General features: G+C 37.1%; 1 protein-coding gene across 2 annotated transcripts in view; it reads left to right on the forward strand.

The window, feature by feature from the left end:
• The first annotated feature begins 220 nt into the window (after positions 1 to 220).
• CNTN3 (contactin 3) overlaps positions 221 to 24,251 on the forward strand; it is a 241,035-nt gene continuing 217,004 nt past the window's right edge. The window contains exon 1 of one of the 2 annotated variants that reach the window (XM_088021839.1): positions 221 to 351. In XM_088021839.1, the coding sequence (XP_087877965.1) occupies positions 308 to 351 (44 nt within the window). In that variant the 5' untranslated portion in view covers positions 221 to 307. The remainder of the gene's footprint in view (positions 352 to 24,251) is intronic. The other variant, XM_028101775.2, reaches the window with a different exon arrangement.

Raw genomic sequence — 24,251 nt, forward strand, 5'->3', positions numbered from 1 at the left:
GTCGGACCCTCAACTGACTGAGCCACTCAGGTGCCGCACATAAACTGTTTTCAAAGTAACTACATTTCATACATCTTCTCTTTTGTATCACAAGATTTGTTTCATTTTAGGATTTTGAGTGGCTGTGAATGATACAGTTTTACGATAAAAAGAAAATCTATTTTTTAAAGCAACTTTTTTTCTTAAGCCTAACTTCTTTGTACATATATTTTACAGATTAAAGAATTTACCTGAAGACAAAGCATTCTGTTCATCAGAGACTGGACAAGAGTTACTCTTGCTTTTGGCAATTAAAGATGATGTTGTCATGGAAACAGTTGATCCTGCTTTCATTCATTGGCTGCCTCGGAGGTAACAATAAGCTGTATTTTCTAAATTGAGGTTGGAACTATACTTGAGTCATATGTTAATAGTTTTTAAATGTTGAAATAATACTTCACCAGTAGCAAAGAGAAACAAATATTTTTGCCAGAAAGAAAGTTTTAATTTTCTTCTGAAAATTGGATTCTCTTCCCAACTCCCTTATTTTTACAAGCCTTTCTATCTCCATAGCAAATATAAGGTATACCTAATAATGCAAACCTACTGTAGTATTATAACTATAACAGTTAATCAGAATTTGAGAATGTTAATTTATGACTTTTTTCCCAAAAAGAGCTAAAAGTTGTAATCTCTAGAATATAAGGGAGAATATGTTTTAAAAAACGCCAGTATTTTCATATCTAATCTTAAAAAGAATATGATTTTTACTTTTGCAAATAACTTATTTTAGGAATCAAAAATTAACATAGGCTGTTTTCTTTTTTAATTTTTAGAGAATTTTAAATCTAGAACAAAATAGAAAAAGGAATAAGTCTTATATATTGGTTATATGAAAGCATCTATTATAAGTTATTTGATTTATTTCCTTTTTATTTTGTTTTCTGGAGGAATGGTGAAGTAAAAGAAATTTTTTTTTAAAAAATAAAGTAGTATATATACTACTATTAATTTTTTTGGTTTCTTAAATGTTGTCCTTCTTTTTACCATAAAAATTAACCAGCACCTAAAATGCTGAAAAAAATAGTATAATGAATATACACATACATGCCATTTATATTTGTTTTTTATTTGAATATTATACCATTTTACTGTATTTGTTCTGTCCATGTGTCCATGTGTGTGTTTTTCCTTTTGTTTATTTATTTGACTCAACCGTCTGAAAATAAGTTCAGAGATCATCACCTCTCACCCCTAAAAAATTCAGCGCCCATCACTTGAGACAACCAATTTTCTACCTAAGCACAATTTCTTTATGATACCTAGGGAAATTAATTACAAAAGTAGCCTGTCATTTTTCTTTTCTAAGAGGACAAAATTGGTGTGGAATGAGGACAAATGTATTGTCAGATTAAACACGTTACTTGAAGATGTGCATATATGGGAGTAGGTTTTTGAGCTCCTATGTCAAACTTAAAACATTTTTCACATATTTAAGTGAAAATATATGGCAAAAATTCATAATCAGTAAGAGATTATAAATTAAAACCTCCAACTTTTAAAGGTTTTGTTTCTTTTAAATGGGTTTTCCCCTGTGATGTCTCAGTCTTGCTTCTAAATTATTATCTTTGACAGCTACTAATCTGCATTTAGGGAAGAAGGACCAAATATTTATAGATGTTTTCCTTTTCAAGTGATCATTGGAGAAAGATAAACACAGATATCTAGACAAATACTCTTGGATTCTTTTTTTTCATTTATACAATTTCAAATTTGAGTTCTATTGTTGTAGAGAGGACCAAAATGAAAGGGATTGTACTACAGCAATGTTATTACTCACTGTATCAACTTTCATAGAGCAGCCTTGAAATTTCCCAATTAATTGAAAAGAAATAGACGCAGGAAATGGAAGTATAGTGACAGAAAATGAGATCACTTTATCAATGGCTTAAATTTTTCAGTTGTAATTTTACAGCATGTCCAGTTTGCGTTGATTGTTTCAGCATTTTTGAGAAATGTTTTACATATTTTTGAGCAAATTTATAAGAAAAGCAGTGTCCATTTTGCTAAAATGTTAAGGCATCATAAAACACTTTAAAGGTCAACTTGATTCTCTGGATATGTTGATAAAAAATCTGTAAGGATTTGTAAGGAAGAACTGGATTAATGTATGGTAAATTTTACGTAGAGTGTTATTTAGAGAAGTGGTAATTTTTATAATTATAGAGAAGAATTGGGCTCTTACCAATTTTCTAAAGAGCAATGATTTTATATAGCACATTATATACTTTGGTACTCCTCTAGGATCTATAAAATTTAGGTTAAAAGGTTTGTGAGTGTGATATTCTCCTAACCAATATGGGTCATGTTTTATGTATTAAAGTTGAAACTCTGTTCATGGTATAGGGACTATCTTATAACAAATGGCAAGCAAAAACACATGTGGGAGTTTGCTTACTTAGGGTGGTGTTTAGCCAATGATATAAAGTAGATAAATGCAGCAAATGCTTGATAATTTGCATTTTCTATCTTCTCATATTTAATCTTTTGATTATCCATTATTTTGTACATTTTTTCATTTCCTTCTGCTGTTCTGCCTCTGCATGCTTCCTCCTGCAACAAGAGGCAAATGTAGTTTCTGGCCAGGACTTTTTCTTAGGATGCATTTGACTGATTTTCTTCAAAAAACACTAGGCTTCATTCATTCTTAAACAGATACTTTTTTGGCATCTGTTTATGCAACACACATTGTCTTCAGTGAAGGAAATGGACAGAGCTCTTTGTCCTTGTGGGATTTACATTTTTGTCATGGTGGGGTGGAAAGTGGCATCAAGTTAGAAGATGATAGTGCAATGGGGAAGAGAAGCAAAATATGGTGAGAGTATGGGAGATTGGGATGTGGATTGCCATTTTAAATAAGATAAGTCCTCATCAAGAACGTAACATTTGACCAAAGACTTAGAGGGGAACAAGTTGACCTTGTGGATATTTAGAGAAGAGAGCCCCAGGCAAAGTCAATAGTCCATGCAAAGGTTCTAATACATGATAAGCTTAGTGTTCTAGAAACAGCAGAAAAGCTAGCATGGTTGGACCAGGACAGAAGCAACAGGAGAGAGCCAAGAGCCATGTGGGGATGGATGTAGCAGAAAATGAGTCAATGACTGAGAATATTTAGAACTTTTACTCTAAATGCCCGTAGGAGCCATAGCATAGTTGGAATAGAGAAATGATTTGATCTCACTTATTTTTTAAAAGGGCCTTGGTGGACACTGTGTTGTGGATTAATTGTGGAGGGGCAAGTGAGCAAGCAGAGGCACTAATTAGAAGTTAATGCAGTCATCAGTCAAGGGGTGATGGTGGCTGACTCCAGGGCGATAGCAGGTTTGGTAGTCAAATTTTGGGTGTATTTTGAAGGTAGAATCATGAATATTTGCTGTGGGGTGTGAGAGAAAAGGGTGAGAAATATTTGATGTGGGGTGTGAGAGAAACGGGTGAGTTGAGGATAACTTGAAGGCTCTATGTCACCTTGTGTTTAGAGCAAATTACCTCTGTTCACCTCAAGAGGGGTGTTCCTTGTGGGTGGACTGAAGATCCAGCACAAAGCATGTGTGACAATTTTCCACTAATAGTGGGTAAAAAAGTCAACTTAGTGGATCATGACCTGTGTTTTTTATTAAAATAAGTAAATTAGAATTAAAAAGGGTTGGAGTAGAATATATCAGCATGCACTGGTCACTTAGTAAATATTTTCTGCTGAGCACTTCTAGGCCTTTGGAATATAGCAGTGAAACAAAACCGACAATATCCCAATCCTCCTGGAGCCTTCCTTTTAATATATGGGTGTTGAGTCCTGATATTTCATATATTTCTTACTAAGTTGCTGTCAAAAAGGTTTAAGAGCCAGAGACCTAAGTAGAAAAGAGTGACAGAGAAGAGAACCCTCCTGCATTTTGAGAAGAAGCCAGAAAAGTAAGGAATAATAATAATGACAGCAAAGTTAATAATACTAACAATATTAATAGATGGAATCTCATTCACTCTATACTAGGCACTGCAGAAGTGCTTTACGTAGCTCCTCTAATTCACAAAAATACAGTGAGGTAGATATTATTACTTCTATCTTAGAGACAAGGAGAATAGTCTCTAAGATTTTAAGTGATTTTCCTAATCTTTGTGGTAGTAGCAAGATTTCTACTTGTCTTTGAAATCAAAGTATAGTCCCCTACTATAATCAGTAGTACTTACTACTTCAATAATTTATTTTCTGGAATAAAGTCAGGGTATAGGGCATGGGGTGAGAATCATCAAGAACTCAAGGAGATTGTTGTCTCATAACTTAATTACCTATTCGTTAATTGCTTAACCATATTAGAAACTCTAGATGTTCATTGTCCAATACAGAAGCCACTAACCGTAGTCCATATTGAGTGTACTGTAAGTATAAAGTGCACACAGATTTTCAAAGACTTGGGTACCAAAAATATTAAGATTTAAAATATCTCAGCAATTTTATATTGATTAGATGTTGAGATGATAATATTTTAGATATATTTGGTTAAATAAAGATACTAAAATTAATTTCACTTGTTTCTTTTAATCTTTTTAAATGTCGCTCCTAGAAAATTTAAACTATGTGTGTAGCTTGCCTTTTATTTATTTTGGACAGCACAAGTCTAGACATTTATGAACTAGAAACCTGACCATTTTACAAATGTTTTTACCATGTACTAGCCCAACAGGAAACCAAATGAATTAAGATAATGGGACTTCTTTGATTTCATATGACGAGTTGTAAATACTTCCTGAGAGTGTATTCCCTTCAAATACTGAATTCTTTGTAGGATGAGTTCAGATTCCAGGTGTCATTGCTTGGTGAACGTAGACAAGCCCTGAATCAATCCATGTGGAAATTCTAGACTTCACAGACTGTATTCTATTGTGTTTTTAGTTTTAATCCTCTAGCGGGACTAGCTGAGTAAATATAAGTCTTTTGGAAAGAGACATTTCTTTCTTTCTTTTTTTTTTATTATTATGTTATCTTAATCACCATACATTACATCACAAGTTTTTGATGTAGTGTTCTATGATTCATTGTTTGTGTATAACACCCAGTGCTCCATGCAGAATGTGCGCTCTTTAATACCCATCACCAGGCTAACCCATCCCCCCAACCCCCTCCCCTCTAGAACCCTCAGTTTGTTTCTCAGAGTCCATCGTTTCTCATGGTTCATCTCCTCCTCCGATTCCCCCCCTTCATTCTTTCCTTCCTGCTATCTTCTTCTATTTTGTTAACACATAATGTATTATTTGTTTCAGAGGTACAGATCTGTGATTCAACAGTCTTGCACAATTTACAGTGCTCACTATAGCATATACCCTCCCCAATGTGCATCACCCAGCCACTACATCCCTCACCCCCCACCACTCCAGCAACCCTCAGTTTGTTTCCTGAGATTAAGAATTCTTCATTTCAGTGAGGTCATATGATACATGTCTTTCTCTGATTGACTTATTTCACTCAGCATAACACCCTCCAGTTCCATCCACGTCATTGCAAATGGCAAGATCTCATTCCTTTTGATGGCTGCGTAATATTCCATAGTATATATATATATATATATATATATATACCACCTCTTTATCCATTCATCTGTCGATGGACATCTTGGCTTGGAAAGAGACATTTCCTTGGATAACTGAACTCATTATTGATGCCCAGTTAAAACACCATCATGGAAAATATCATATTTCTGTAAAAGTTCCAAGGGGTTCTTATTTCATCAAATTCTTCTCTTAAAATTTTAGGGAATAACCAGTGTGTTGGGATCTACTAATACTTTGTAATACCTAAAAATTATTTGTGAAAGTAAGTAGCCATTAATCTGAGAAGGGAGGATGATCTTCAGTTGTCCTTAACCTTTTTATAGTAGATATTTTGGTAGTGGCTCTAACACCCACTCTGGTCTGCAGTCATGAAACAGCCATGAGGCTTGGACAAGATTGGCACCACGCAAAGCTCCCAAGATGGACCTGTCTCATTAGCCCCAGTGATTGGCCTCAGCTGCTGAGCTCGTGGCAGTTTTTTGGCCATGACTTTTTGTTCAAACTTTGTGGAAAGTGCCCTGTCTCCTAGTGTGTCTGAGTGATGAATCCTAAAACCCTGATTGCTGCAGGTGGCCATCCTGTAATCATCAGAAAAACCAGCCTTAGAGAAGTGCTGATTCTGTGCATACAGATCAGAGATAGCAGAAGAAACCAGCTCTTCGGTGGTATTGTACTTACATGGCCCCACTCCTGGCTTAAACAGCATAAAAAGTAGTAAATACCCTCCTCCCCCATCACACCTACTCCCTTAACCTGGCCTAGTCTCTATTCTGCAGAGCTATATAAACCCCGGAACTTTGTTTGCCTCTTTCAAGAATCACGAAGGCAGCCTATGCCCCCCGTCGTGTCCCTGAATGTGTTATAACTGAGACCCTAGATCATGCTTTATGAGATGATTCAGATCATCTTGATTAATTTCTTTTTTTTTTCTTTTAAAGATTTTTTATTTATTTATTTGACACAGAGAGAGAGACAGCGAGAGAGGGAACAGAAGCAGGGGAAGTGGGAGAGGGAGAAGCAGGCTTCCCGCTGAGCAGGAAGCCCGATGCGGGGCTCGATCCCAGGACCCTAGGATCATGACCTGAGCCGAAGGCAGACGCTTAACGACTGAGCCACCCAGGCGCCCCATCTTGATTAATTTCTTAAGAACTGTTGATATTGTAATTAAAGATGAAATATATGATCACCAAACATGAGCCTTGGCCTCCTTTAACACTATAGATTCAGTAATGGACAACATCTACCAACAATACAAACAAAATTCACGTGTTTGGGCTGCATTTGAAAATCATACCGTTTGCTTGTTTTAAAGGCACTAGTTTGTGGGCAAAGGACATGACATCTTTGTTTGCCCAAATCACACGTTCCATCCTGTTCTTTGTCACCTTAACGTGAATCACTTTCTGTGCTAGTCTTTCATCCCCTTCATGGCTAAGGAAAGCTTTAAAAGCAAAATAAACTTTTTAAGTCTTCCCTGAAGTAATTGAGGAATATTTTTCAATCAGTTTAATGACACCCCCCTTGTAATCATGTAGAGAACGAGTCTGTGGTGTTGGATGTGGCCCTTCAAGTACACTGTTGCCATAAACTCAAATGACTGTCATTTCTCCTGTGGTATTTGTGTGCAATGTAATATGATTTGATGGCACTGCTACTGGTAAAATGGAGATGTCGCCAATCACTGCTTATAAATCTTGACATCCTCGTTTTCACCGATAAACTTATTTCAAATCATCCCCCTCAAATGCAGCACCCCAAATCTTGAAATGCTTTTCATTTATCCCATTTAAATCTTGACAGTTTATCAGAGTATGAATGTGAAAATCTGGAGGAAGAACAAGGCAGGCATTGTTGGTATATTTTGTTCTCATAACCTTGATCATTGATAACTCCACATATTGGATTTTTGTAAGCTTGACGGTGACTAGGAAAGCGTTTGGGGGACTTACAAAATAATGTGCCTTGGAAATGCTATTAGAGTTCAGGAAACGCATAAGATTAAATAAAACCCACAATTTTATTTAGCTCTTAAAGTAGCTGTTGTCTCAAATGTATCTGTTGATTAATTCACTGACTCCTGGAAATGCAGTGCTCATTGAAACCAACTTAATTGACTATTGCCTAAGTGATAAGCTGTCTTAAAGTACTCATCACATAAAAGTGTTTTCGAGTATCCCTGTGCATATTTTGTCCTTCCATGAGCTTTTAGCAGAGCTAAAAGGATTGGGTTTCTGCTATGTAGGGGTACAGTCTTTATTAACTCATGAATAATCGTGAACTTTGAGTATAAGACAAACACACATGCACAAACATGTATGCATTTATGCAAGGCACAACAAAAGGAATCTTGATTTTGATCAGTAGTATCCACCTTACAAATATGCATATGAGCAGAGAGAAGGCAGTGTTGATGCTGTGACAGAGGGTGTCCCTAAATTACACTTCCTTGTCATTCTTCTCTGTTTTCACCACTTGCGGTTCAGTTTTCTGTAGTCTGCTCCAGTTTTTATTAATCTTTCACTTGAACTATTGCCCTAACCTTGTTGTTCATCTCTTTGCCTTCTTTCCCTTCCTTTCTCCAGCGCATCCCACACATTGCAACCCAGGTTATCTTTTTGAGCAGCCATTCAGCAGGCATTTCCTGAATGTCTTGTGTAAGGCATTGCAATAAATGGTATAGAGGAGGCTAAGATGGATTGGGTTGCTGTCTGTCTAGAAAGGAAAGGAGGCACATGTAAACAGAGAAGAAAAATGCTAAGATTTAAAATCCTATTTAAGAAAAATGCTGGCAAAAGAGACTGGAATGAAATGGGAGTACTCAGAAGGGAGAACTTATAGAAATGAAGAAGGTTGGGACACCTGGGTGGTGCAGTCGGTTAAGCATCCAACTCTTGGTTTTGGCTCAGGTCATGGTCTCAGGGTTGTGAGACTGAGTCCCATATTGGGCTCCACACTCAGCACGGACTCTGCTTAAGACTCTCTCTCTCCCTTTCTCTCTGTCTCTCCCTGCTGTGCTCTCTCAAATAAATAAATCTCTAAAAAATGAAGAAGGAAAAATACTTATGGGGAAGACAGCATTTGAGCTGGGTCTTAAAATAATAATAATTAGAGTAAACATGTATTGAGTGCTTTACTTCATGCCAAGCATTAAGCTCAGGGCCTTGTGTGGATTATATCATTTAATTCTTTTGGCAACCTTCTGAGCTTTATGCTGTTGTTATCCCTGTTTTATAAATGAGGGACCGATGGCTCTTACAAGTTAAGGAATTTTCTAAAATTCACATAAGCTAACAAAGATTTGAGCTGGAATTTAGAAACCAGTCTATAATACAGCCTCACTTCTCAGCCCATGGATGTAACCATTATTTTAAAATTGGGCATAATCTAAGAGAATGGGGCAATGTCTTAGTCTGTTCAAGTTGCATAGGCTGGGTGGCTTTAACAACGGAAATTTATTTCTCATAATTCTGGAGGTTGAGACATCCAAGGTCAAGGTGCCAGTTGATTCACTTCCTGGTGAGGTCACTATTCCTAGCTTGTTGACAGCTGTCTTCTTGGTAGGTCCTTACATGGCAGGGAGATGAAGCTCTTTGGTCTCTTCTTATAGGGACACTAATCTTTTCATGAGGGCCCTATCCTCATGGCTTCATATAAGTCTTATTACCTACCAAAGGCCCCACCTCCTAATACTGTTAAATTGGGGGATAGGGCTTCAACATAGGATTTTGGGGAGGACACAAACATTCAGCCCATAACAGGCAGGAAGGATTATTTAAGTGTGGAGAAAAGTGTAACATAGAATTGGATGCTGGCTCTACATGGCAAGTATGGAATAGCTTTGATTATAATGACAATTAATGTATATTGAAGTTTCCTTGCATGTCAGCCCTAACTTAAGCAACTCATTTGTGTTAATTTAATTATTGCAATGACCCTTTGAGATAGGTATTATTATAAATATTATTACTTTATAGAATAGAAAGAAACTGTGGTACAGAGAGATTGCTACCTTGCCTAAGGTTGCATGCCATTATTAACCACATTTCAAACCCAGGCCATATTTCTATAGATCTACATTATCCAGTATGGTAGCCACATGTGACTATTGGGCACTTGAAGTATGGCTAATCTGAACTGAGATTTATTTTAAGTGTAAAATACTGAATTTCAAAGACATATTTTGAAAAATGAATAGATTATATCCCATTAGCAATATTTATATTGACTGAATATTGAAATAATATCGGTATATTGGGTTATTTATAATACATGATTAAAATTAATTTCACCTGTTTCATTTTCCTTTTTATTTCTAGACAATGCAGATTTTATATGTGCCATGTATCTTTTTTTTCATGAGAACACTTAGGTTCTACTCAGCAAATTTCAGTTATATGAAACAGTATCAAGTATAGTCATGTTTCCACTGGAAATTACAGATGTAGGCTCTATGCCCTTAGCACACTTGAGGAGAAGTGGTAGAGAAAAGGCTAGAAGAAAAAAAAGGTGGGGCTAGAAATTGTTAAGCAAGGAATGATAGCGTCTTGACTTTGCTGTAAGACTGTTGCCCCCAAAGGATATTTGTAGGATAGATTGGAAGGAAGAAAAACTAAAAGAAAAGACCTGCCTTGGGGTTCTCGTGGTACATGAAGTGAGGGATAATTTATGCCCAAATTAGGGCAGTTGGACTTATAAAGGTAAGACTGGAGGTGGGAGAAATGACAGAGTCGAAACTGAAAAGGTATGATGAACAATTGGATGGTTGTACCTGGTGAGGGAGAAGAGATTGTCAAAGAAGACTTTCGAGGTTTCCACATTGAGTGGGAAGATAATGAGGCAATTAACAGAAATAATAAACACAGAAGGAGGCAAGGATTTGGATGTGTTTTCAGCATACTGAGTTTTGAGATGCTCAAAGAGTGGGTGGTATGAGCTGCAAGTCTGTTAAAATCAAAAGATTAGATCCCAGTGTTGGGGGGGGTGGGGAGCACATGGTAGCCCAGCAGGAGATCGAGATGGGGAGGGGTTTTCATTGTGATAGCAACTGGGGAGCCTGTTTAAGGATGATGGATGGAGAGTTATAAGAGGCAGACTGAACCCAGGGGCAGGTGTGAGAGGGAAGGAAGGACAGAGCAAAGATATGGAAGATCTCCTCCGAGTCAGCAAGATAAGGTGGAAGTTGAGGAATTATTTCAGGAATAAAGAGAGTTGGAAGAAGATGGAATTAGAAAAAGCTGCTAAGACTTGTCAAAAATAAGCCCTTGGGGCACCTGGGTGGCGCAGTTGGTTGAGCATCTGACCCTTGGTTTTGACTTAGGTCAAAATCTCAGGGTTGTGAGATGGAGCCCCACATTGGGCTCCACACTTAGCACCGATTCTGCTTGAGATTTTCTCTCCCTCTGCCCCTCCCACTCACACTCACATGCACACACTCTCTCTCTTTCTCAAATAAATAAATAAATCTTTTTTTAAAAAAAAAGAGGACCTGAATTATGGGAGTGCAAACCTTTAAGGAAGAAATACTTGGTAAGGAAGGAAGAAAATACATTGATAACAGTAATCTTTGATAAAACAGGGTTATATTTATATCCATACACATGCATATATTTTTGTACATACACTTATGTATTCGAGGCCATGCCCATCTTGTAAATTAGAATAGTGTGGTTTATTGGGATCCCTTTCCCCCCAGTACATGGCCAGTTACTGGCCCAGTGGGTTCTTGATCTAGATTGCCTAAATTTCCCCCTCTGAAGCTTTGAACTGCACTAAGCCTTTTCTGAGTATGGTGTGTTGTAGATTCTTTTACAGAAAAAAAAAAACAAATGTTTCCTTCTGGAGAGTATTGATACTGACCAGCGTTTAGAAGACAGGTGTGTCTGTGCATGACAGCCCAGATGTACATTGGAAGGAGTTGTCTATTAAAAACATTTCTGTATGTTTGCCACTTCTTTCAGCTGCTCTTAAGGTGAATAGCCTTAAGAGAATGGACAGAAACTGAAGTGTCCCAGGGAGGTTGGGCTACTGAAAGGAAAGTGGTTCTTTCAATACAGAGCTACTCCTAAGTAAAAAAATGACGCATCACTGGTAATACGTAGCCAGAAATTGCCTTGATGTGCCAAGTGGCTTAGGGGATCAGAATCCCATTTGTTATTCAGTGGGATTGATGATTGATAAGTCTTAGTCCTGGCTTCTATGTCTATTTTGTCTTTCCCTTTTAAAAAAAACCATACAGTGCTTTCCTGGAATGAATTGTGAGCACATACTAATGTTTATTACTTCAAGGAGCTCTTGCTGAGTCATCTTTCCTACTGCTGAGTGTTTGGGAGATTGGGTCCTTAAACATCATGTGCATTTCCTTTATACTATATTTGTACCATCTTCCTAATCATTATATGAGTTTGATTATATAAAAATACTCATCAATGTGGAAATAGACCATTTGCTCACTGTTACCAGTTGCAGTCCATCTCTTTAAGCTTGCGTAAAAATAATGACCACCACCACTCGGCTGTCCTCATTGGCAAGCACTGTGCAAGGAATTTATATGTTTTTCTCTAATTCTCACACCAACTGTGTAGTGTCCAGTTCCCACATATTTTCTGTCTTCTGTTTCCTCGAAGTTTTAAAACTTTTCTTTTTGCTTAACATACCATTCAAGCACTCTAGCAGTGAAAAAGCCTGCAAGGGTATTCCTTGGGAATCCCCTCCCTGACTTCCTAGGGTGACCTGACATTGACCATCCATCCTTTTAGAGCCTCACCCACACCCCCAACCCTGGCCCTATACTTGTGTAAGTTCAAATATTAGACATAAGAAAATGTCCATTCAGAGGGACCAGTTTTGCCTCCTTATTACTTGCAAAGCCAAACCCTAACTCAAAAACTGCAGAATATTTTAATTTGAAAAATAGCCGGTCTCTTTGTTCTTGTGTTGTCAGTGAGCCCTAACTTGTCATTTGCCCCTTTTTCCCCTCATGAATGAGATATGCATATACAATTTAGGTTCACTTCTGCATGTTGCTTCCTTCGAATATCAGCCAACACTTTAAGTTTGAGACAATGTCAAGTGACAGAACTCTGATTAGATATGCAATATGGGATGCTATTTTAGATAGAGATATTTTTAAATTTCAGATTACTTTATGAGGACAATATGCAGTAAGGGAACAATCAAATTATGTATGCATCTTAACATATATAAGTATCTGTGTCTGTAATTTGAAGAAACTACTGGAGGAGATAGTTACTTTATGTTTTGTGATACGACTTTCATAGTTTTCAAGCAGTATCACATTATTGAACAGATTCTGGAGTTTTTATTTGTCAGCTGAGGCAAGGAAAGGCTTAGCCAGTTTCGCTAATTGTCCACCGATTGCCAATATTCTTCTCTTTTTACATAAGGTCAACTCCCAATGACCACAAGGAACACCACATTAATTTTTCTGACTGGTGTTAGTGAAAACAAGAAGGCAAATGATTTACAGACGTGGATGAAATGTTTGAATTTATCTGTCTGGCAATAAACAAGTGTATACAGGAAAATTATTCTGTAACCTCATTATTTATTAATTTTTGTATTAATCAAATCATTGATGCAACAAATGGAACCTAAAATAACTCTACCATTGCACTACAAGTTTGAATGTGAAATTTTGTGTCATTCCAGTACTACTATTCATAAAATTCATGGTACATGGTTAAGATGAAAATGCTGGCGATAATGAAATGTTTGCACAACAGTCTATCTGTATCTGAAAAGCATGTACTGAGTGTAAAACAATGTGCTTGTGATGCTACATTGTGGTTGGTTAAAAAGAAGAAAAACAACAAACGTGATGTTGGTGGCGGGGGGCGGGGGTGGTGGGTAACAAAAGGAAGGCAAAAAACCTCCTATACCTCTAGCAGGCCATTAGATTTACCAAAATGCTTCCTCTTCAAAGTTCTGCCTGGCAGCTAAGGAATTAAGCTCTTATCTTGGTATTTGACTTACTACTTTCTCTTTATATTATCTGGGTTTATTCTTCTTATTTATGGGACTGCTGGAGACAAAAGTAATATTCCCACCTGTCATTTAAACAGGAAGCAATTTGTTCCTTTTAACTAAAAGGACAGTTAAAAAAAAAGGGGGGGTGGGAAGGAGAGCACTGTCTCTTCGTTGTGGTAGACCCAAACCCCCACTTATGATGAGTAACCTTGGGAGACTCGTACACAGAACAAACTGCTCTTTTCTTGGACTTAACTGCATAGTGATCAGAGACCCATGATTTGTTTGTGGAAGGTGGTCAAGAAAGAAAAGTCAAGGACCGGCTGAACAGGTGTGTGGTGGTGCACGGTGGCATGATGACTCATGAATCCATATTCTCTGAATCTGTGACTCCATTTCAGTTTTTTACCTGGATCGCTTTGTTGGGTCTGCTGATGTGAGAGAGCAGAATGTGTAGGCTGCTCTTTTCATTGGCTCTGGTGACTTGGTCATGGTTTATTCCAAGCATGTGAACATTATTTGCTCCTTTCCATCTATGAGCAAGGAAGGCTGTTGAATGCTGCTCTTGGCTGGACTTAAGGAATCCAGCCACTCTGGGATCACTTGCTGTCGTTGTGACATTGCTTGGTGTTGCCTGTTGACATGTAGCACTACTAGGTTTCAAATATTATTCAAAGAACATGTGAATACTGGGGACAGTATTTCCCTGTTCCACTATTCATGGCACCGTCACATAGTCCCTCTTGTTCTTAGAACCTCTGCGATGTAAAATGCAGTCTGGATGTGCCTCCAGGGGATTTTAAAGGTAGATGGCTGTCTATATGGGTTTTTATATCAGCCTTAAGTTTTTGAAGTAGAACTCCTGGATTTTTAGTCTCCAAGTAAGTTTTTCATTACCAAGTTGTTCTTTTATAGGATTTTAAGATACCTTCCCTGACTTCTTGAATAGGAAATGAGAGCTTTTCGTTCCCACCCTGTGAGTGTGTGCATACATGTGAATGATCCTTAAACTCAGACATATGTATAAAAAATATACGGAGGGGTCATATACAGACCATATTTATGTGGATAATTGTGAAGAATTGACTGTTGAACAATATACTACATGGATTTCTGAGTAGCCATCTATCTTTAGTTAAGAAATGATACTGCAGCATATACAATGCCACAAATGCTTTTTTTTTTCATTTTGCTTGATTATGCAGCAAAGCAAATTTGGAATACTTGGTGCTATGGACATTATTCCTATTATGGGAGAAGAGAGAAAATAAACATTTGGCTAACAATAATATAAAAGAATCTAATGCTTTTTTCTGCCTCATGGGGTTTTTGAAAGCTCTTGCTGCTTATTTTGTTGTTTCCCATTGATACTATTTTGGTGAGTATTTGAAGACAGAAAGGAGAGTAAATACCTGTTGGAGAATTGTCTCTCAATGAGAACTAATGCAATAGGTATTATAAAGATTCCTTTTTTCCTCCCTCTTTTTTGAAGTTACCACCCTCCATAGATTAATAAGGACCTTTTGTCTTAGACATAATACTTGCAATTATTTGCTCAAACCAGATAGCTGAACACAGGTGGCAGTGTTCACAACTAGCATGAAGATAAGGACAATGCCTTGTAGATAGGGTGCTCTAATGAGTGAAGCCATTTATTAGATTACCTTCTCATAATTTACCGTTCCTCGGTCAGATGTAATTAAAAGTTTGATGCAAACGCTAAGCAAAAAGAGTCAGTAGTATCAAATCCCATTTTTTGCACTCCTGCTGCCTTAAAAATATTGCTTATCTTTGCATCAAAACCCCTTTAATACTGATATCATTCCCGTAACTCAGTGGCTCAGAGAACTTAAACAACTTGCCTAAAAATGTAGATGGTAGTATTAAGGTGGGGGGGGGAAGCATGTCTATCTTGATGTAAAGCCACTATTCCTCCTATTAGACCTATTCCTTCCTAAAGCATGTGTTGGCAAACTTTATCATGCAGTATTTAGATAGTAAATATTTTGGGCTTTGTGTGCCATATGGTCTCTGTCATAACTACTGTGCCGTTAGAATGTGAAAGCAGCCATAGACAATACATAAACAAGTGAACATGGCTGTCTTCCAATAAAACTTTATTGATGGACACTGAAACTTGAATTTCATATAATTTTCATGTGTCATGAAATTTCTTTTGATTCATGGGTCGTACAAAAACAGATGGCAGTCGAATTTGGCCTATGGATATAGTTTATCGACCTCTGTCCTAAAGCATAAATATATGTTTTTTTTAAGATCATTTTTTATCAAGCACTTAGGTTATCATGTGCAAGGTATTTTGCAATGTGCTGTTGGGGAATAAAAACGACATAGGTTCAGAAAAAAGGAGACAACCTCCACACAAATTACTAAAATACAGATGCGTTGGGAGACTTACAATCCTGTGCACTAAATTGAATTTCTGATAAAGTGGGATTAATTTTGCCTGGACTGTCAAAAGATTCCATGTCTTGAGTGATAGGAGGGAAAGCATTTCAGGAAGAAGGATGGTGTAAATCAATTCAAGATAATTTAGTTGGTAAACAAAGTTATTTTCACGTAACTCTGGGGGAATTTCTTGCTAACAACCCAAGATGTCTCACTCCCTGTGGGGCTGCCTTCTGGGAAGACTGAGTATGTTGCTCTCTCTGTATGGCAGTGCTGAGTTTAGGATTGCCATGGGAGAAAGGAGGCCTGGTATTACTAGATCATTGATTATTTTTTTTCCTTAAGGTTAGATTTGACTTTAAACCTAATACTTTTGGATTTTTAAATGAGGCCATTTAATTTAAGGGAAGGTTTTTTTCCTCCCCCCTGAACATTTTATGATCCAAGTCTAATAATGCTGCAGGATAGATTTGGCCCAGTGGCCACCAGCGTACAGCTCTGCAAAACAAAATTCCCAAATATGTGTAATGAGTTGCATCATATACATTTCATAAAATTGAAGAATCTCGCATGTAAAAAGTCCTGGAAAGACAATTTAGCTCAGCCCTCCTCTGAAAAGCAAGCAAGTTTTCCTAAGGAGATCTCCAGTTCTGAGATAAAGATACAGAAATGTGAAATGTGCAGGCAGCTAACATTACATCCTAACCCTAGAAGATTTAGACTAAAGTAAGAATTGCATGTTGGTTGTGTGTTAACTGAATTCATGGTTCACATGAACAAATTATTATGGATTTGGGGATATTTTGCAAAGAGATCCATTTCGTGGAACAGTAAAAGCTGTGCAAATGCTGGCCTCTCTTAAAAGTAACTTTAAGCAACTTCCTTAGAAATCTGAGTAATAAAAGCTCACCAAAAGCTCAACATTTTTTTTTTTTTAATTTTAGTGGCTAAGGCAGCTGTTACATTCAAATGAGTCATTAAAATCCAGAAATGGGGCTTTGCTTTAGCGCTCAGAAGTTATGACTGGTAGAAAGAAGTGACTGGTAGAGTGCTATTGCTCTTAAAAGTGCTATTTATGTATGGTTTTAGTGAAGTTACTCCTATGCAGTACCTGTATTTTCAGTATTCAGGAGGGAGTAGATGAATTATAGGTGACCAGCATCCTGTAAATTTCTCAAACAGAAATAGCCACCTAAAGATGGTAGACACCTGTGAGAACACAGTGGGGGTATTTTTTGAGTCATTGATGCTGTCATTCAATTAGCTTCTATAAGTCCATATTTTTCTATGATGAATTATGTTGCAGCTGGACACATATACTCCAGTTGGAGATAGGGTATATGCTTGGGGTTATCTTGAGAATGGCCAAATTCTTTTTTTTTTTTTTTTTGATCAGCATTAACATTTTGTAAACCAGAACCATTTGCAAAGAAGCATAAACACATATATTTCTATTCTAACATTAATGTACCAAGTTTTTTAATATATACAATATGATTGGCCTGATTAGGAGGTAGAAGTGTGTGTTTAATATATTCACTATCTTCCAAAGTTTAAAGACTAGGAATAAGGAAAATACAAGTGAAAAACAAGTAAAGCCAATATATAATACGATAGAGATATTGTGATGAGAAGAGTACACAAAAATTTTTCTAAGAATTCTGAATGGGGGAAGATTGCTAAGTGGTGATACTGAGTAAAAATGAATGAAAGAAGTGAGAGCAGATTTTCCTTAGACTTCCTACATGACGGGGGGCTCCTCATACATATCACCAAATGCTTCTCCAGAGCGGTGGCACCAAGAATGTGTATAGAGCATTCAATTTAACTCATCCTTTGCAGCCCTGAGGATCATTACTTATATTGTGTCAATATGAAGGAAAGCAATAACATTAAAATGAGTACCATTTTTTACTCAGTGTTTAATATTCACTTAGAATATTAGATCTGTATAGAATATATGGATCCATATATTCACTTAGAATATATGGATTATGACTCAGTAGAAGCAAAGTGTCTAGTACAGGGCCTGGTAAGCAGTGTCTGTTTTACCTTCATATGTTGATGCTTGGGACTGTGCATTTTTTAAATAAGTATATATAATGAGGGGTTTTGCTCCATATTATTTAGAACTAAGAAACAATTTTTTTTTTCAAAACAAAATAAAATGTGTGTTCTTATTTGCCAAGGTTACCAGCGATGTGTAATAGTATTTGCTCCCCTCTCTAGGCCTACAGAGAATGTAGTCATTCAGCAGGTTTGGGGAAGACCCTCTTGTCATTTCTACATCTTAGGACCACAAATACTCTTTCCATTTCAAATGTAGACAGTTCTTTACCTTCACTGCCTAAGTTGGTTTCATTCCTGAGTAAAGGAAATTAAAGAAACACCTTACAAGCATCACAAGTCTCCCCCAAAATAATAATCTAGGACACTGAGGGCAGGAGAGGCATGGCTCTAGACCAGGGTTTATCAAAGTGGGGATAGAAACTCATTGATGAGTGATGATAGTAATATGGTAGCTATGTCTGGCATTTAAAAAAAAAAAAGAATAGGTTAAAGGAGATTGGATGGAATAGAATAGAAAAATGCTATGATCCAGAATGCAGTAAAAACATTATTTCAAGAGACTCTTTTTTTTTGCTATCACTTGTATGTGTGTGTAGACACATGCTGTGTCTACAATAAATCATGATGAAAAATAAATTTCAGTTGTGGGTAAATGAAAAATAATGAGAGTAAATTTGAGAAATTATTTAGTTATTCAAGTTCAGGCAGCTCTGAGACTCCCCCAACCCCCACTCCATAGGCATTCGCCATCCTCTGTCCCGCTTCTGTGGATCTCTGTACCTACTGCACAGCCCAGCTTAACACCCTTAGTGGTCTAGAAAGAAAAAAGCAGGATCCTTGCTGGGAAGAGAGAACTAGATGGTATTTTATATACACAGACGTTTACAAATATTATGCTGGCTTCTGCTTACTGAGGTGTAGGCAGGAAACGATTATGCTCTTTTCTGCTTTATGAGGTTACACTGCAAAAATACTACAGAATGCAATCACCAGCTCGTATTACTTCTTAATAGCTTCTCCATTACAACTGATTTATAATAGAAATTCTTTATTGTATAGTTATTTTTTCATAGAAACAATAGCCTTGAACTGGAGTTCGATATGAAACATTCTTTCTAAAATACATGAAGGGAATCATGCCTGAGCCCCAAAAACCCTTGACCGAGTCTCTTTGGTAAACAATAGAAACCACAAACATCATAATCTCTATTAAAACCTTTGAGCTAAGGATGCCTAAGAAAGGCATCTTTTAAAAGATTTGATTAATGAAGTCTTCAGAATGATTGGTCAGAACCTTGTGAATTTGCATATATCAGAGATGTTCAATGGAAGTTGGTATAATAGAAAGTGGGGATGTAAGTGGGCTGTGGTTTTTTGTTTTGTTTTGTTTTTTTCACACACTTGAGCCACGGATTGTACAATCCTGGCTGTATTGTGCACATTGCACACTGCATCTAACAATAGCCTTGTAATTTTTCTTTTGTCATGTGGAGTTGCTATTAAACCATCTAGCAAGGGAGGTGTAACTCTGGGCTGGGGATTATGGAAGGAGGTCAGGGAAGTTCAAAAGCACTAGAACTCACATTCATATGGAGACAAAACATGAATTTAAATAAAACCATAGAGCATTATGAAAACATTGTAATCTACAAATACTTCAACCCATCTCCTAAGCCTATTTCCTGCAATATAACAGTAAAGTGGTTAACTATTTTATTCAACTGTAAAGAATAGTTCAAAAATCAGAAATACAGCCATTGGCCTAAAAGTATCAAAATTAAATATTGGGCACCCTCACAATTCTCCCACGTTCTCTTCCTCTACTCAACTATAGTACAAATGAATATTAATCCAGTGCAATAGATCATAACGTTCATCAAATATGTGATTAGTTCACTAAAGAAAAGTGCTGAAGTCCAGATATTTTAACTTTCAACATGACCATAATGTCCATATATGTTTATGGGTGTGGTCATCTTTGTGGTTTTTGTTTTTTTTTTAGACAGGTAGTAATGAAAGAAAAATGCAATTTTTGCTGAAATTTGTCATGCTTTGAAAGGGTTCTCCCAGTCCACAGGAGAATTTTTTTTATTGAACATTTATTTCCAGCACCTGTAAAGCTTAAACAGTCCCTTTCAGTTTTTAATTCTCTAATTATTGCACACTGCTTCCCATGCAGTTTCTTTATTCGTGTTTATGGACAAAACGTGAAACACAGATTGAGCAAATCAGGTAGTAAACCATTAATTTAGCAAATTAAATAATTTTTATTGCTTTCTATTGGTCTCTATTATGCTCTCATACTCCAGGTGTCTGCCATTCTCTAGCACTTTTTCTTATAACCTAATTGTTTGATAACATTTCCAGATGTGGGAAATGGATAAATTAGTTATTCCTGGTAAGCATTTTCTTTTTCTTGTTCACCTTAAGTATGCTGTATTGCCTTTTCCCTTTTTTCTAGCATGTCGGTTATAGTACATTCAGATGCATGTAACAGAAACCCATTAGAGGTTTATTTTTCTAATGTGTGATGTTTGGGCTTCTGTGGTTCAGGTTGGTTCAGGAACTCCCAGATGGGAGGACTCTGGGTTAGCTTTTCTGTGCTGTATATATGCTCCCCCTCATGGTGTCTAGATGGCCATAGGGGTTCCCAGCATGACCTCCTTCCTTACCTGACAATTTCCATATCAAAAAGGAAAGGAAGCAAGCTCAGCATTTCCTTCATGTTTTTTGTTTCATTTTGATTTGTCTTCAAAATCAGGATAGACACTCTTTCCTAAAGGCTTTTAGCAGATTTTCCCTTACCCCTTGTGATAGGTTGAATTATGTCCCCCTCAAAATTTGTGTGTTGAAGTCTTAATCGCCAGGTCCTCAGAACATGACTTTATGTGGACATAGGGTCATTGCAGATGGGATTAGTTAAGATGAGGTCATTCGGGTGGGCCCGAATCTATTAGGACTGGTATCCTTATAAAAGGAACACTGGACACACAGACACACACAGAGACAGAGGGAAGATCACCTGAAGGGACACAACACCAGGAAAAGACAGCCATCTATAAGCCCAGTTGACAGGAATGGAGCAGATTCTTCCCTGATAGCCCTCTGAAGAAACCCGTCCTGCCCACACCTTGATTTGAGACTTCTAGCCTGCAGAACTGTGAGACAGTAAATTTCTGTTGTGGAAAGCACCCAGTTTGTGTGGCTCTATCATGGCGGACCTCGCAAACTAATACACCCCTCTTTGGCTGTTACTGGTCTCCTAACCCAATCCTCCTTGAATGCCCCGCTCCCCAGTCAAGAACTACAGAGTTCTACGAAGGTAGTTTATCTGTGCTTTCTGTATCTCTGATGAAAGGCAGATTTTGAAGGCAATGAAAAAGAATAGTTAAGAGAGGTTGAGTCGACAACCACCGATGCCGGCTACAGCTAGTTTTTTATATGCTGAGTGTGTTTGGTGTTCAAATATTTGTTAAAGAAATGAGACTTTGGGATAATATAAATGGAATTTTATTTTTGTCATTTCTTGTTTGTTTGGCATTTTCTAGCTTTAAGCCACCAATGCCAAAAAGAAAAAGAAGAGATGATGCCCCACTGCTATAAAATGTTTCCATCTTTAATTTTTTTTTTTTTTTATAGAATAGTAGGGCCTAGAATACAGGTCTCATTTCATTGGTGACATATTGCTTTTATTTTCTCTGACCCCAGGCTAGAGCTCATTCTGTTTGGTTTGGATACCTTATAAGTACAGTGACTATTCCTTTCTAGCTCTACGGTCTCTTAAATTCTGCTTTAAATAGCAGTGCCCACCCTAGCTCCCTTTTTGGATTTACCCTCTTCATTTCAAAATATCCTTCAGTTTTGCATCATGTAGATGTGATGTAAATAAGTGAGGGAAAATAGGATGTGCTTTCCTTTTTCCATAGCAATTTCAGAGATACCATTGTCGTCTTTTAGGAATTTTATTTCTTTTAGTCAAAGTAATCCAACTGCCTGGAATGCTTTATCTGTTTCTCTTTGTCAGACTTCATAAAAACTGTATAGAGTATGACTATTAGAATTGATTGGCCACAGTTTGATCTTTTAGGTGACATTACCTTAGGAGCTCATAAAGCTTGTACTTACATTCAAAGGTAGTTATTCTGAGTAGCCCATGGCTGTTTGGGGGAAAAAATAACACCTCAGGATTGGACTTTTGGACTTATTAGTCCTATTTGGAAATGTTATCTGCCCTTTATTTTAGGCTATAAACGTAAAATGGAGCTTTGGAGCCAGGCTAGCATATCAAAAAAATGCCCCTGTCACAAAAAGTAAAGTTGAGCATCAATCTAAATGTTACATTGAATCCATTTCGTTAGCCAGGAGGCCCCCTTCTGTTCTCAGCCAAGCTGCTTTTTGCTGGTTATGAATATCCATGTGAATCGTCAAGGTTCTGTCCTTTTGAGGATCAGAATTCATTTAGAAGAAAATGAGACTTCAGAATCTCTGCCTTTTAAGTTTATGTTGCTAGCAAGAGACTACGACATTATACCCCAGCATCTCTTATTTCATTCTGGTGAAGCAAGACTGAGTGGCCTTTATCTGTTTTCAGAGTATGAAGCATGGACTGACCTGTCATGTTTGATTATTAATTTGTACTTCCATTTTAGGAGGCTTTTGAATGCTGCTGATGGTCTAAAAAGCCTTTAGGAGCTTTAAGCTTCAGAATTGGTGGGTGTGTGCCTCACAGGCTGGAAACTCCAGTGTTATCCGGAAATACTGAAGTTGAAATAGGAAGCTGATGGTTAATTTTTGCGTTTGCCCATATTTAGAACTGTGTGGTTTACTGGAAAGGGAAACGCACCAAAAATAGGAGTATGAGGGTATGATCCCGGGTCTGTCACCAAAAACAAAACAAAACAAAAACAAAAAAAACTATGTTACCATGGTTGGGTTTTTTAAATGCTCTGTGCCTCATTTCTGCTGGGGAGGCCAAATGACTATAAGGTGAGAACATCAGCTCTGAAATTAAAATCTTAGCTTTATCAATCACTAGCTGTAAAAAAGTATTGGCCTTATACAGAGTTATTGTGAGAATTCCTTCATTCATCTTATTTATTCGACAGATAAACATAGAATATCTGCATGTTCTAGGAGTTGGGATTACAGCCATGAATTAGACACAAATAACAAGCACATGTGTGAACATGTATGATGTTTATATGTATTGAGATACAGTGAGATGTGCTTTGGTACCTTTGTGAAAGGTGGAAGTGAGGGGCGGGTGGAGGGACATTTAAGCTGAGAGGATGACATTTATGCTGAGTTCTGAACAACAGAAATCAGAGCGCAAGAATAACAGGGATGGTGGGGGCTGAGCCCAAATGTAACAACAGTCAGCATGGACTCCTGGGCATAGACAAGGATGGCGCTGGACCTCACAGGGTAGAGGATGGGAGCCAAACATAGCCTGGGAATAAGGGAGGCAAGACTTGTAATTTCCTGGCACGTAAAAAATGTTAGCAAATTAGCTATGATTGTCACTCTTTCAAAAGGGTGTTGGAATTAAAAGGCATCTAGTTATTTAACACCTTCATTTAAAATTAATAATGGTTCCTAGAGAAGAATTAAGAGTATCATTTGACTTGTGTTAGAAGATGATGGAATGGACATTTGGATTTTCATTTTGGTCACTTGTAGGAAATTTTTAAAAAGCACCTCTTTTTGTCTTTTTCATTGAAATCACCCCCTTCTTTTCTTGACCTAATTTTCCTTTTGTCAGTTTCTCTCCCCAACTTATCTGGAATTTTCAAATCTACACCATTATGTTACTATAGTATTGTTTTCAAGCTCTGCGTATGTCAGAGTTTGTCAGAACAATGATGCTATGCCATCTCATAAGTGAACAAAGTAGATGAGCCACTCAGAGTAAATCAAGAGCATTGCACCAGAAAAAAAAAAAAATGCTATGAAAAATCCACCATGTTTGTAAATATTTACAAACAGGCATTAGAGTTATTTTCAACTTTCTAAGACAGTAAATTTGATTAATGAAGCCAATTGTCATTGTTGTATTTATTTGTTTAGTTTTAATACAGTAAACTTAGGGGGAAAAATCAGGAAAATGACAACACTGGATCTTTTTGATTAGGAGCTTTAGTAGCTATTTCAAAATCCATTTCTTCTGAAAGTCCTCCTTTTTCACAAAGAAAAGTGAGAACTTT

Source organism: Eumetopias jubatus, unplaced genomic scaffold, assembly GCF_037043125.1.
Source record: "Eumetopias jubatus isolate StellerSeaLion01/CBP00866 unplaced genomic scaffold, mEumJub1_p1.0 scaffold_1, whole genome shotgun sequence".
In the NCBI taxonomy this organism is placed as follows: domain Eukaryota; kingdom Metazoa; phylum Chordata; class Mammalia; order Carnivora; family Otariidae; genus Eumetopias; species Eumetopias jubatus.